Below are 15,636 nucleotides of genomic sequence, written 5' to 3' on the forward strand. Positions count from 1 at the left end.
CTACAATTCCCCTGTGGGAGAGGTGGGTGTCATTTCTTTCCAACACCTTAAAACATACATAATTCATATTTAGCCACCCTGATGTTTATGATTGCGAGTTTAGTTCAATTATTGTCATTATTAAGCCTGTTTTTGTTAGATGTTATAAGTGTGTAGTATGTGTGTATCATAAATGTGTTTTAGGCACCATAAATGCTAGCATGAATATATACTCCTTGCTAGCTTGAAAGTTGTGGTGGGTTGAGCTAACCCTCTTCCCCACTGTTTGTATTTGGTCGTAGGAGCTGGAGTGGGCAAATTATTTACTTGGAGGTCTTTCTTTCTTTTACCTTTTTTTATCAGGTATGTCGGATTTCATGTTGTTGTTTTGTTTTATCTTATGTCAAATATGGTACGTGTTAATGCATACTTTATGTTTAATGTAAAAATAAATGCCACCCTTTTCTACAATTCCCCTGTGGGAGAGGAGCTGGAGTGGGCAAATTATTTACTTGGAGGTCTTTCTTTCTTTTACCTTTTTTATCAGACACAACGCAGAATCACACCAGTTACACTTACTGACCTCGAACCGATTTTATGATGTACACGGTGCTCAAACATCTGTCAAAAAATGCTTTACTACAATTTTGGTAAGCTATGAAGCAGCACCGCTTGATGGATTATCTGAGCATTACGGCTACTGTAGTCTGGAGCCTCGAAGAGTAATCTGGGTCCAAAAACTTTGTCCACTTCAGAGTTTTTGTTTTCCCAAAGTAAAACAAACACTACAGAATCACTGAGAGTTAAAAACTGTCTAAATTCTTTCATCTTTAATAAAATGATCAGCGTTGCTGCTTTACCAGGTGTAACAATTAAGTTTAACATCCAGGCATCCATGAAAACAGGATTTATTACAGTTTTTCTCAAATGTTAAAACACAAAAGCCAATCCTGTAACCCAAATGACCAGTAGTCTAAACACATTTACTAAATGTAGCCACCATATTCCAGTACCATATACACATGTCACATGAAGACACAATTCACAAAACACAACCCTCTGTACTCATAAATCTAAACACATTTTTCCTTGCTAAAACACATGTTGCAAAACAACTCTGCTCATATTCTCAAATGAAAGCCCATGTGATGCAAAATGCTTGCCACAGTCACCAATCTTTGAACACAGGGAACACACCTGGCGTCATTCACTACACACAATGACTCAAAATTGAAGACACTTGTTGCTAATGCTGTACCCACATGTAAAAGCAAGTTCAGAGTGCACAGTATGCTGAAGATTCCAAACAAACACAATGGATGAAGGCAGAGTCAGGGGAAGAGGAATTTGATGGAGAGGAGGGAGAAGAGCTGGCCCTGGAAGAAGAGGAGCAGGCCAATGAGGAAGAGGAGTTCAAATGAGAGGAGGAAGAGGAGCAACCAACGAGGAAGAGGAGAAGGCCAACATGGGAGAGGAGAAGGTCCAGGAGGGAGAGCAAGACAACCTCGCACCATCATTACGGACGAGATGCGAGCAACAGCTCAGCGACATGATGCCGCACAGTGATTGTGGTGTGTGTGTGTGGTGTGAATAACGTAAATAAAAAAACTTCACACCCTGTTCATGTTTTCAAGATTACTGTTGTGTGCAATTGATTCTGTTTTTGCATTGAGTTGTGTTACAGTAGTGTACGTACATGCAGGATTTCCTATAGATTTATACTACTCATATGAAACTCACAAATCTAAATGCCTAATCCTCTGCAGAGATCTACGACGATCCGTTACTGTATAGTTTCTAAAATATGCATTGGCAGTTATGAAACAAAGAACCTTCTCACAAATTGAGCATTGTGTTTTCAATTGTTTTGCTGTAGTGTGTAACGCTGTGTATAGTGTTTACAGTTTTGACAGCTTCGAGCTGCTCTCTTGGTGTGGGAGTTTGAGTTTTGCAGTGGGAAGGTGTGGTTGTGTTTATGTAGCTTTAGAGAAGGGTGTTGTGTTTGGACATTGGGGGACCTGGTGGTAACGTTTGTGACATGTGTTTTAGCATTTGAGAAAAACTGTAAATTTAACAGAGTTAGAAGTTAGCAGGAAGTTAGCTCGCTAGTTTCCACCTAAACATGATATAGCATGTTCTGACACAGAGATTTCTGAAATAATGAAAACATACAGCTCTGCTATCACTTCCAACATAAAAGAAGACAAAAAAGCAGTATGTTTATAGGGTTACTGAAGTTTGGCTAACTGGTATATGTGCTACGTGATCGCTAGCGACACAGCTATGTTAGCATAACATAAGCAAAGTGAAGCTGGAGGATGAACTTTTTTTCCACTCGATAAAAGTTAACGTGGGGGTTCCCGATGGTTAGGGACAAATGAAATCGCATGGCAGGAAGTTGTAAACAGACTAAACTTCAGTCAGGAGAACAACTGAGATAAACCATCCACAATACGAGGTTACTCATTAATATACTGCAACAACATGGGAATAGAGCTGTGAGAGATTTCAACATTAATGAATCACTGGTACGGAAGTGGAGGAAGCAAGAAGAATGAGTTGAGTAAAGTTTGACTTATGTCACTGTTTTGTTTCGCTTATAAACAGTTTTCTAGTTTGTTATTCTTATATTATAGTTTTGTATTTTGTATTGTTGTCATTCAGGGGTCATTATGATGTTAAGCTTAAGTTTGTGTTCCAGGTTTTGGTTCTTAGGGTTCTCAGTGTTCATACACCTTGTTCAGGGTCAATTTCAAACACTTTTTAAGCACTTTCAAGGTCCACATTCAAGCTTTTACACACACAAACACACACACACACACACACACACACACACACACGCAACAGGAAAACTGCAGCAAACACCACAAAAGAAAACACAGTAAGGCCAAATTACTGTTTTTCTCAAATGCTAAAACACATGTCACAAACGTTTCCACCATGTTTCCCAATGTCCAAACACAACACCCTTTTCTAAAGCTACATAAACACAACCACACCTTCCCACTGCAAAACTCAAACTTTCACACCAAAGAGCAGCTCGAAGCTTTCAAAAATGTAAACACTAAAACAAAACAATTGAAAACACAATGCTCAATTTGTGACAATGTTCTCTGTTTCATAACTGCCAATGCATATTTTTAGAAACTATACAGTAACGAATCATCATAGATCTCTGCAGAGGATTAGGCATTTAGATTTGTGAGTTTCATATGAAGAGTATAAATCTCCTTGGTGGCTGCTTATCGGGGCCTGGAGCCTGGTGCTCACTCGGGCCACTTTGGGGGTGGGGTGCCCTCGACCGTTCCACCTGGGGCTCGGTCACTCAGGCACAGCTGGCTGCCGGCGGAGCTCATGGGCACGTCACTGCAACCCCCCCTGGCTTCTGCTCCGCTGCTGCTGAGTGACCCCTCATCTGGGACTCTCCTCAGCTCTTTCTGGGACAGTGGCGCGGCTGCCCCTCTGTTGGTCTTCCTTGGTCTCTTGTGTTCTGAGGGCCTCTGGATGTCTGGAGTTTTGATCTTCTCCATACCTGCTTCATGCCCTGGAGGACGGGGCTGTGGCTCCCCACACCCTCTAGCAGATCATTACATGAAGGAACCTTTTACAGTAACAGCTACAGAGTTTGTAGATCCGTAATTTCAGTGGATTAATCAAGCCAGGAAACTGATTTTATCATCTGTAATTAATGTTATAAAAATGTTGTGAAAAGAGAAAGGGTGGGACACCAGAACAGTCTGGCAAAGGGTGTATCAAAGTATTTTTCTTTGTGTATTTTGCATATACACTACAGCTCCTCATCATGTGTGATGGGATAGCTCTAACTTTGGGTTATAAGAAAGTTACTGCTGTATAGTTTTCCCCACAATGTTGTCACAGTCTGCAGTGGCAGACGGAGTGGAGAGTGCGTGGAGGGACCCAGGTGCAGACACAGACGCAGGAGGCAAGACTTTTGCTAAGCTCAAAGCGAGCCTTTAATCAGGGCTGATACAGAAGGCAAAATAACAAACCATAAACTATGGGAATGACAAAACTAAGAACCTAAACTGGGAGTAACTAAAGGCTATGAACGAAGACCAGGACTGAACTATGACAAAGTACTGTGGACAGACTATGAACATGACATGAAAAACTGTGAACAAGATCTCGGTACTGGCACATGAAGGTGCAGGGAAACATGACTGGAGAAAGTGACTATGAACATGTCCAATACCGAATCTTTCAGGCTAGACTCCTGACGTGCAGCTAGAAATAACAGGGTGCATGAACAGACAACGCGACACGACACTGACACGAAGACACACTGGGCTTAAATACACTGAGGAAGTCATCAAGGAATTAGAGACCAGTGTTGGTCAAGTTACTTGAAAAAAGTAATCAGTAACTAATTACTGATTACTTTCCCAAAAAAAGTAATCCCGTTACTTTACTGATTACTTATTTTCAAAAGTAATTAATTACTTAGTTACTTTTTAAAAACACGATTTACAACCTGAAGAGGTGATAAAGCGATAGATCTTTCAGCCCAATTCTATTTTTTCTGCATAATCCATCATACAAAATGTAATCAAATGGAAAAGTATCTTTTTTTTTAAACTTGTTTTATCAGTTTTAATCTTTTAACTTTTTGCATCAAGCAAAAATTTAATTATATGCAACATTCTCTGACTTGAGTAAATTAGTTTAACATTTAACCCTATTTTCTACACATTCCAGCACATAAAATAAAATATTTTTTGTTTTTACACTCACTCTTTCAAATAGATGCAAGTAAAACACAGCAGAAAATAAATAAAGTCAAAGACTCAGCGGTCCTGTTACTCTATTTTCACCTGTAAAGCAGGACTGCGGTAGGCGGAGGTTTACCCTGGTGCAGGTGTGCCGTGGTCAGTTGAAGAATCCGCAAGTTTCTCTGTGAGTTTCCCATTACGTCGTTGCGCACTCGGTGCTTGCTTGGAACAAGCACCACCAAGCCTCTTTCCAACAAGATGGCGCCGAGTATGGCAGCCTCGTCGCGAGCTCCCCCAAGCAACGGCTCTCTTCTGTGTTTAATTTTACTTTTCCTTTATTTTTTTCACGAGCAGCACTTGTCTCCTTGTGTACGACCGACAAACCTTACTGGACATAAAAGACGGTCTTTCTTATAGCTTTCCGGAGTTCAAGTTTTGCAACACGGACGCTCCGTTTGCAGACCCCCCATTCATCTCACCTGAGACGCCTTTGTTCTCTGTCCCTGGAGGCCGCAAACGCCGACGCAGAGGGAGAAGATCTGGCGTTCTGGTTCGACTGAGACGGCGCACTAACAGACCACCGTTACCCAGTTTATTACTGGCAAATGTGCAGTCTCTGGAGAACAAGCTGTGCGAGCTTCGGGCACGGATCTCATTCCAGCGAGAGATGCGGGACTGCTGCGTGATCTGCCTCACAGAAACCTGGCTATCGGACAAAGTACTGGACTCCGCAATACAACTACCGGGGTTCTCCGTGCACCGCGCGGACAGGTCGCAGGATCTTACTGCGACCTGGGACAACAGCTGGTGTGATTTTTCGAACGTGCACCCGGTCAAATCCTTCTGCTCACCGGACCTGGAGTACCTGATGATTAAGTGCCGGCCATTCTGGCTGCCGAGGGAATTTACAGCAGTGATTATCATGGCTGTTTACATTTCCCCACAAGCCGACACTGACCGAGCACTCAGGGAACTGTACAGCGCGATCAGCAGCGAGGAAACCGCACACCCAGAGGCAGCGTTTATCACAGCCGGAGACTTTAATAAGGGAAACCTGAAGAAAGTCTCACCCAAACTCCACCAACACATACATTTTAACACTCGTGGAGAACGGCTTCTGGACCACTGTTACACCTCTTTCCGGGATGCGTACAAAGCCCTCCCCCGCGCCCCATTCGGCCAATCAGATCACTGCTCCATCCTGCTCCTGCCCGCCTACAGGCAGAAGCTGAAACAGGAAGCTCCAACCCGGAGGGCGGTGCACTGTTAGACGGACCAATCGGAGTCTGTGCTGCGGGACTGTTTTGATCACGCGGACTGGGAAATGTTTCGCGTGGCTGCTAGACTAGCATCCCCAGGCTTCTACCTTTCTACCTATAAAACCCGGAGAGCAGTCAAATGGTGGAAGTGGAAGCTAAATACCTATAAAACCCGGAGAGCAGTCAAATGGTGGAAGTGGAAGCTAAATTGGCTAGTCATTCATATGTATATTAGGCTGTTAAGTAGGAATTCTGGAGGGAGGGGAGTGGGGGTGGGGGAGTGGAGTGTTTCAGTTTGCCATCTTAAGGAGAAATCAACACGCATGGGTGTAGGTCCTTTGTTGCTGACATTTATTGATAAAAACAGTACAAAAAACCAACCATTTGTACACATATTTACAAATAATTCAACATTTTCAGCAATCACTCACAATCCTGGCACTGCCATGGTACCTGTAGTCTGCATTTACCACATGTGTATCTTTTGCAGTGAACACATCGCACAGTGGCCTGATTTTTCTTGCATTTGTGTTTGACCTGACACGTGGCTCTTTTTCCTGACAAGTTTGGGATCAAGTTTTGGGTGGCCTGCGACCTAAAATCCAAGTACATTTGCAATGTCTTCCGATATCTTGGCAAGGACCCCAGTCGTCCCACTGGGGAGAGACTTTCTGAAAATGTAGTAATGAGGCTGATGGAACCATTCCTAGACAAGGGCAGAAATGTTACCACGGACAATTTTTTCACATCGCTTTCACTGGCACAAAAACTTCTTAGACGGAAAACCACCATCCTCGGCACAGTCAACAGGATTCGCAGGGAAATTCCTCAATCCACTAGACAGACAGATCGCAATGTATTCACCACTCAGGTATGTTGCAGGTCTTTTGTGGTTCTATGTTTATGTGTTTCATTGTGTGTAAAAGGGCTATGGAAATAACAATTTATCTTATTTCTTAGGTGTTTTCAACCTCTGCTGCCACGCTGACGGCGTATGCGGCCAAACGGAAGAAGACAGTCTATATTCTTAGCAGCATGCACAGCGTGGTTCAGACTGATAACACCACCAAAAGGAAGCCAAACTCCGTGGTAACATTTCTGCCCTTGTCTAGGAATGGTTCCATCAGCCTCATTACTACATTTTCAGAAAGTCTCTCCCCAGTGGGACGACTGGGGTCCTTGCCAAGATATGGGAAGACATTGCAAATGTACTTGGATTTTAGGTCGCAAGCCACCCAAAACTTGATCCCAAACTTGTCAGGATCAAGTTTGACACGTGGAAAAAGAGCCACGTGTCAGGTCAAACACAAATGCAAGAAAAATCAGGCCACTGTGCGATGTGTTCACTGCAAAAGATACACATGTGGTAAATGCAGACTACAGGTACCATGGCAGTGCCAGGATTGTGAGTGATTGCTGAAAATGTTGAATTATTTGTAAATATGTGTACAAATGGTTGGTTTTTTGTACTGTTTTTATCAATAAATGTCAGCAACAAAGGACCTACACCCATGTGTGTTGATTTCTCCTTAACACTAGGAAGGCCCAGAGCCCAGCCATTTGGCTTTTCTACCTTTAAAACCCGGAGAGCAGCCAAATGGCTGGTAGGCTTTTAGCTAAGCTTTAGCTTCAGGCAAGTGGAAGCTAAATTGGCTAGTCATTCATATGTAAATTGGGTTGTTACCTGGGAATTCTGGAGGGAGGGGAGTGGGGGTGTGTGGATGAGGGGGTGGGGGAGCTGCTAAAAGCGGTGAGCTTCCTTTTGTTTCATCTTGATGCATTCTTAATCATCCAGGGAAACAAATCTCCAAAAGTCACCAACTTGGAGTGTTTCAGTTTGCCATCTTAGGGAGAAATCAACACACATGGGTGTAGGTCCTTTGTTGCTGAGATTTATTGATAAAAACAGTACAAAAAATCAACCATTTGTACACATTTTTACAAATAATTATAAAAAGTGAGTGAGTACATTTCAACATTTTCAGCAATCACTCACAATCCTGGCACTGCCATGGTATCTGTAGTCTGCATTTACCACATGTGTATCTGTTGCAGTGAACACATCGCTGGCCAGTTGCCGTGTTTTATAACATGATTGACATGGCAGCACTGAATGCACATGTGCTGTATCAAGCATGCTCCGGGACGAAGGAAAGACGGGTGGACTTCCTGGTGGAGCTTGCAAGGGAGTTAGCTCACTCTCATGTAGCTGCGAAGAAGGCAAGAAAAGAACAGTTGCCTTTGACACAACCCTCCACACCGAGCCCTGGAAAAAGAGCCATGTGTCAGGTCAAACACAATTGCAAGAACAATCATGCCACTGTGCGATGTGTTCACTGCAACAGATACACATGTGGTAAATGCAGACTACAGATACCATGGCAGTGCCAGGATTGTGAGTGATTGCTGAAAATGTTGAAATGTACTCACTCACTTTTTATAATTATTTGTAAAAATGTGTACAAATGGTTGATTTTTTGTACTGTTTTTATCAATAAATCTCAGCAACAAAGGACATACACCCATGTGTGTTGATTTCTCCCTAAGATGGCAAACTGAAACACTCCAAGTTGGTGACTTTTGGAGATTTGTTTCCCTGGATGATTGAGAATGCATCAAGATGAAACAAAAGGAAGCTCACCGCTTTTAGCAGCTCCCCCACCCCCTCATCCACACACCCCCACTCCCCTCCCTCCAGAATTCCCAGGTAACAACCCAATTTACATATGAATGACTAGCCAATTTAGCTTCCACTTGCCTGAAGCTAAAGCTTAGCTAAAAGCCTACCAGCCATTTGGCTGGTGGCGGGTTTTAAAGGTAGAAAGGTAGAAGCCTGGGACTGCCAGTGGTAAGATGGCAAACTGAAACACTCCACTCCCTCACCCCCACTCCCCTCCCTCCAGAATTCCTACTTAACAGCCTAATATACATATGAATGACTAGCCAATTTAGCTTCCACTTCCACCATTTGACTGCTCTCTGGGTTTTATAGGTATTTAGCTTCCACTTCCACCATTTGACTGCTCTCCGGGTTTAATAGGTAGGAATCCCTAAAATGATGGCTCGCGGGGGTTTAAGTGCTAGGGACATTGATGAATACACAGACTCAGTCTGCGGATTTCTCAGGAAATGCGTGGAAGATGTCGTCCCATCCAGAACAGTTAAATCCTTCCCAAATCAAAAACCCTGGATTAACGGAGATGTTCGCGCGGCACGGAGCGCCGCCTTTACCTCCGCGAACACATCGGACTACAAACACGCACATTACCAACTCCAGAACACGATCAAAGCAGCCAAACTTGAGTACAGGGACAGGGTGGAGCAACAGTTTGACAACCCTCGGAGTATGTGGTAGGGACTAAACACGATCGCAGACTTTAGAGGGAAAACCAGCACACCGCAGACCACGGCCTCTCTGTGTGAGGATCTAAACGTATTCTACGCTAGATTCGACACAGCGAACACCATGAGACCGGACAGTGTGCGCACCGCGGATGATCGTTCCCTCGAAGCTGGACAGGAAACTGCAGGATCTAGGACTGAGCAGCTCCCTCTGCAGCTGGATCCTTAGCTTCCTGTCTGACAGACGCCAAGTGGTCAGACTGGGCAGCATCACCTCATCCCCCATCACACTGAACACTGGTGCTCCACAGGGGTGTGTACTGAGCCCTCTCCTATACTCACTCTACACCTACGACTGCACAGCCGCTAAACAACTCCAACATCATTGTGAAGTTTGCGGACGACACTACAGTGGTGGGTCTTATCACCAACAGTGATGAGACAGCTTACAGGGAGGAGGTCAGCGCCCTGACCCACTGGTGTCAAGACAACCATCTCACCCTCAACGTCGCAAAGACAAAGGAGTTGATAGTGGACTTCCGGAGGTGCAGAGAAGTACACACCCCCATCACCATCAACGGCGCTGCTGTGGAGAGAGTGAGCAGCTTCCGGTTCCTTGGCGTACATCTGGCTGAGGATCTTACGTGGTCAGTACACACAAACAAAACAGTGAAGAAGGCGCAGCAGCGCCTCTTCTTTCTCAGGAGACTGAAAAGATTCGGCATGAGCCCCCGCATCCTCAGGACCTTCTATCACTGTGCCATTGAGAGCATCCTCACTGGATGCATCATCACCTGGTATGGCAACAGCACCGCCTACAACTGCAAAGCTCTCCAGCGAGTAGTGCGGTGCTCTTAACGGATAATTGGAGGTGAACTTCCCTCCCTCCAAGACATCTACAGGAAGCGCTGCCTGAGGAAAGCGGGGAGGATCATCAAGGACTCCAGTCACCCCAGCCATAAACTGTTCAGACTACTTCCATCAGGAAGGAGGTTCTGCAGCATCCGGTCCCGTACCAGCAGACTGAGAGACAGCTTTTTCCATCAGGCCATCAGACTGCTGAACACGTCATAGACACCTCAGCTTCACTACTGGAACTTCAACATTATGCACTACATACCGTACAGTAATGCCACTGTTTTGCACATATTCAACTCTGTATATTTTTATATATTTTATTTTATTATTGTTTACTATTTAATTTGTAAAAATGTGTATACACACACACACACACACACACACACACACGTAGAAAAACATTTAGTATACACATCCAGAAATGCATACACTATTATATATTGTACATATATTTATTAGTTTCAGGTTGGCCATTCTTGTATTTTGCTCGTTTGTGTTGTGCACATCTCTGTTGCTTGTGGGGCTCGCACACAAGAATTTCACTCGCATGTGCTGTGCCAGTGTGCCTGCACATGTGATGTGACAATAAAAAGTGATTTGATTTGATTTGACCTCCAGGAGCAGCTTGTCAGCCTACACCTAGAACATAGATTGAATACCCACCTCACAGTGGTTATGGATGGATTAAAAGGCATCTTTTAGATCTAATATGGGCTTATATCAATATAGCATTTAACTGTATTATGTGTTTGAAAAAAGCAACTTGAACACATGTAAGATTTATAAAATCAAGCTACATATTTAATAATTTTATTGATATTAGATTTTCAAAAACCTGGATCCAATGTGAAGATGCTCTGATGTCCACTGGCTTCATAATTTGACCATAAAATGTATCAAAATCAGTATGTTTTTAATATCATATCCTGACTTTTTGTAGCTGGAAGTTGAGCATCCAAGGCAGAAGAAGGTGAAATTGGGACCTCTGAAACTGGGTCAGAAGATGAAAAAACAGGTGGTTCTAGTAAACCGCAGCAGTATCGACCTTTCTTGCACCCTAATGCTCAGCACAGATACACCAATTGATCAGAAGGAATGCAGACAGACAACGCAGGCAAGATATGCATAAACAGCAGTCCACTCGAGCAGCACTTCATGTCACCCTCTCTCCCAGGATCTGTGTTTCAGTCCAGAAGGTGAGCTGAAGCTGAAGTCTAGTGGCGGAACATGTAATGTTCAGATCCATTTCTCACCTCATCAGCGCATTCGTCCCTTCATTGCTGAGCTGCAGGCAAAGTGTTTAGGCTTGATCCAACCCCTGCTGACCATCCAAGGCTCTTGCCAGGTACATAAATTTCACTGTGAAACAGATAATCTGTTTCTTTATGTGTCTTGATCAGCATCAGCTTCTAGGAGTAAATTGTCACATAAAATATTTTTTAATAAACCTTTCCTTCAGACTTCCTTTAAAAAAGTTCTGAATATAGACTGTATTACTAATATGAATTAAACTGAATGCCATGATCTTATAACAACGATTACCGTTAACATAATTCACAAAAAACTACCAGGGTGTTGAAGTTCAGCTGGACCAGGACTGCCTTTCCTTTGGAGCTGTGGTCCAGCACTGCCAGGTCAAGAAGAAGACTGTCATGACGAATACTGGCGACAGTAGTGCCAGGTAAGGTTAGACGCTACCAGCAAACAAATCTCCACACAGACACACAGTATTGTATTATTGCAATCAGGTGTCACATGCACAGGATTATATCCTCCTATTTGCTTTTTACTTTTCAATCCACCTTCTTACAGGTTTAACTGGAAAACAGAGGATTTTCCTGCAGAGTTGTCCATTGTGCCATTAAAAGGATTTATCAACCCAGGGATGGAAGTTTCCTTTCAAGTGACGTTTGCCCCTGTGGAGCTGCGTAACGACACAAGATATGAGAATCTGTCCTGCTTTGTGGAGGGTTCCTCCCAGTGGCGGCTCCTGAAAAAAATCTCAGGGGGGGCAATTTTTATGATATCGACTAAAATGACCCATTTAATGAGTACATCAAACAACACAATTTTAATTTAAATTTAAAATGAACAACCATATTCTGGCCATTTGTATAGATTTGTAAAAATGAACATGAACAGATTTTTTTTTTTTGAATGAATGAATGAAAAATAACTATTGAAAACAACAACTGTAAACTGATTGGGGGGTGGGCTAAATGCGTCCCCGCATTGCTAGCTCAAAAGCACCACAAAACTTAATACAATCGATGATTTTAGATAAAATATGACGGTTTTTATCTACCTCTTCGTTGTGCCTTCTTAAAGCAATCCGATGTCCATCATCTAGCTGCGCCGCTATGCTAGTTTTCCCTAGCACAGCTAGCTTTACACTGTTGTCCATATGAACTCGTGAGCTTTCATGTTTCTTGATTCGTTCGGAGAGGTGCTTTAAGTCGGTTTGTCCAGATTGTGTCCACGTCAAATCACACTTGTCACTTTTGAACAGTATGCACGGGAAACAAAAAAGTGCATTAGCTGTTCCACAGCCTGTCAGCCACGACTTGCGCTGGAACCAACTCCGACAAAAAGTCCTGTTGTATGCTTTTGACTTCTCCTTCGTTGCCTGGGTTAGTTGAATTTCGGGCTTGTCAGGTCCCAACTCTTTAACTTGCAGTTTTTCTGCCATTGTCCTTCTGGCAAAAGGGTAGGTTAGAAGCGATCTAACCGAATTTGGGGGAGGCTGTGCCTGCCATCGTCTCTCTCTGACCTTATAGCTCACTTAGGCTACTGACTGAGGTAAAATTCTAGAACAGCAAATCTTCGCGCGTTTTCTGCAGGGGCGCAATTTTAAGCGCCCCCAAACCATTTAATTCAGCGACGCTGATAGGTCAAATATTTATTATTTTCCCCTGGCAACCATTTAATGATAGGCTATTTCGCTGCATATCAAGGGCGCTTTGACGAGCGCCCCAGAAGAAGAAAAACACCGTTTGTTGGTTGAACTTTAATGAGTCAGCTGGTGAAAATGTTAAAATACGCCTGGCTGTATATGGGCACACACATAGTAAAACTATCATTGATGAATTTTTAAAAAATATATATTTTTACTCCTCCACATTTGGGGGGGCGGAGCCCGAGCGCCCCCTATGGGCCAGCCGCCACTGGTTCCTCCTCACCCATCACCTTTACTGTCACTGGCTCCTGCATCGCCACCTCCACCAGCAGAGAGGTTTGACTGAAGCACCTTTTCAGACAAATACAGTGTTGAGTAATATAGTAAACAAACAAAAAAAACCATCTGATTGATCATTGGATAGTTACTTGTTAAGAGCTATTTCAGGTTAACTGAATGCTTTTGAAGACCAGTGAGGATGAGAATGTGTCATATTTACATGATGCATGTATGTGATCTAACTTTTAAAAACCACTGACTTACACGTGCAAGTGATTATTTGTGCTATTGAGTTAAAAGTGAGAGACTTTGATCTTACCTTTCAGTATTCACATGCAGAGCAGCAGTGCTTTATGTAGTCAGTAAACTAACGAATTCTGTTTCCATTTAATTATTTTAAATAACCACATGGCATAGTTTCAGGTTTCTAATACAAATCTGCTCACTCACATGGGACAGTGTTTCCAGTAACCAGTCAATAAATTCAATAAATTTGAAACCAGATGATGGCACAATAGTAAAGATGACTGTGAGTGTTTCAGATTGTAGGAATGGTTAGAGGTCAACATCAGGCGATGTGAAACATATATAAGAGTTTTTAAAAAATATTACTTGGCTTCAATGAGCTCTGTAACACTAATGTCTACAAGAAGTCTATCTAGAGATTGAGTTGAAGGTAATCTAATTTTTTACCATGACACAGGAATTAATTTCTCATATCAGCAGATGTAGCTCAGATGTGGGAAACTTCAGATGTTTTGACATCAGAAGTTTAAACGTCATACGTCATCTGTTCTTTGTAATGTCAGCGCCTTTGAGCCATCTGTCACTGAACTGTTGCTGCCCTCTCTCTGTGTGCAGGTGGTGAATTTTGTTTGCCCAGTTCGTGGCTCTCACACTCAGACCCTGTCTGTGCTCAACCCCACAAACCAGTGTTGCAGCATCGCACCTGTCATTGAGGGTGAGCACTGGAGTGCAGCACTCTCTGTGAACTTCGAGCCCCACCAGAACACGGCATTCACGATCACCTACCGACCTATGACCATGACTACTTCTGGAAAGAAACATCAGGTAGAGGAGCAGTGCCATTTTAGTGGCACTGAGTTAAATATGAAATGCATGTAGATACGATTGATTGATTAAATGGATTTAATCCCTGAAAATTGTACATTTGTCCTTCCTTTTGCACAGGGATCAGTCTTTTTTGCTTTTCCCGATGGGACAGGCATGCTGTACTCCTTGCAGGGAACTGCTGATCCTCCTAAAGCAGAGGACACTATTATGCACGAGCTGCCGGCAAAAACTAGCCACACTGTGCTGCTCCCTGTGCACAACTGGCTCTCTAGGCAACAGCGGTAAAACACTTAAGACCACATTTACTAATCGGGGTAAAAACACTGAAAGGTGTGGTTATATTTATGGGGAAGTTGCACTGTTTTCTAAGCACAGGCACAGTCAGTTCACTTTAATATGACATGCTGAATCAGCAAGGTTAGCACAAGGTCAAGAGATGATATTCAGCTAATTTACTAACAGGAGAAGTTTGTTAATGGAACCACCAAATATTGTTTATTTATGTGTAATAAAACTTTATTAAGGAAAAAAGTGTTTTTGCAGGTTAATAATGTAATTGCATTGATCAGAACAACCACAAACAACCGCTTCAAACTAACAAACAAATACAAAATAACTGTATTTTGTATTTTGTACATCAAAATAAGATGTACTATTAAGTAAAGCACATATATTAAACTGAAGCATTTATCATTGCTAAAAAAAAATATGCTAAAGTGAAAGTTGTATCAGAGAGACACAGGAGTCAAATTTGTTGAAACATAGACAGGGTTGCACAATTCTGCAATCTGTTCCAGGCTAAATTTAATGTTTCATGGTGTCGCAGTGAACAGTGTAAATACTCCTCAGTAAAACATCCCTGTTTTTAATAATATTGCCTGTTTTTGATGTGTTTGAATTAGTACGTTGGAAATCACTTGACATAAAAGACATTTTTAGTTTTACGCCACTGCTTGATCTGGTTTTCTCACTGCGCCATTTTCACAAATTCTACTTGGTCTTTACCAGATAAGAGAAAGCTGTGGTTTGTAGGAACACATTCTTGAAGGGGATGATGATGTTCCCACCGGCTTTAATGCTGAATGGGCCCTGAGACTGGGGGGGCAAGCATAACCCATGTAAGGGAAATATGTATTCTCCACCAACTCCTGAAGACAGGCTGAGCTGGCCTTTCACTTCTCCCAGCTGAGAAGGCTCAAAACAGACGTCCACGCTGGCC

The 15,636-nt window shown here is 42.9% G+C and overlaps 1 protein-coding gene across 1 annotated transcript; it reads left to right on the plus strand.

Moving 5' to 3' along the window:
- The first annotated feature begins 11,820 nt into the window (after positions 1-11,820).
- Positions 11,821-15,008, plus strand: LOC113007988 (hydrocephalus-inducing protein homolog). The gene is made up of 5 exons (XM_026145081.1): positions 11,821-11,849; positions 11,981-12,138; positions 13,336-13,400; positions 14,205-14,414; positions 14,535-15,008. Exons 1-5 carry the CDS (start codon positions 11,821-11,823, stop codon positions 14,700-14,702), a joined length of 630 nt encoding a protein of 209 aa, XP_026000866.1. The 3' UTR covers positions 14,703-15,008.
- Positions 15,009-15,636: the final 628 nt, after the last annotated feature.

Source organism: Astatotilapia calliptera, chromosome 16, assembly GCF_900246225.1.
Source record: "Astatotilapia calliptera chromosome 16, fAstCal1.2, whole genome shotgun sequence".
NCBI lineage: Eukaryota > Metazoa > Chordata > Actinopteri > Cichliformes > Cichlidae > Astatotilapia > Astatotilapia calliptera.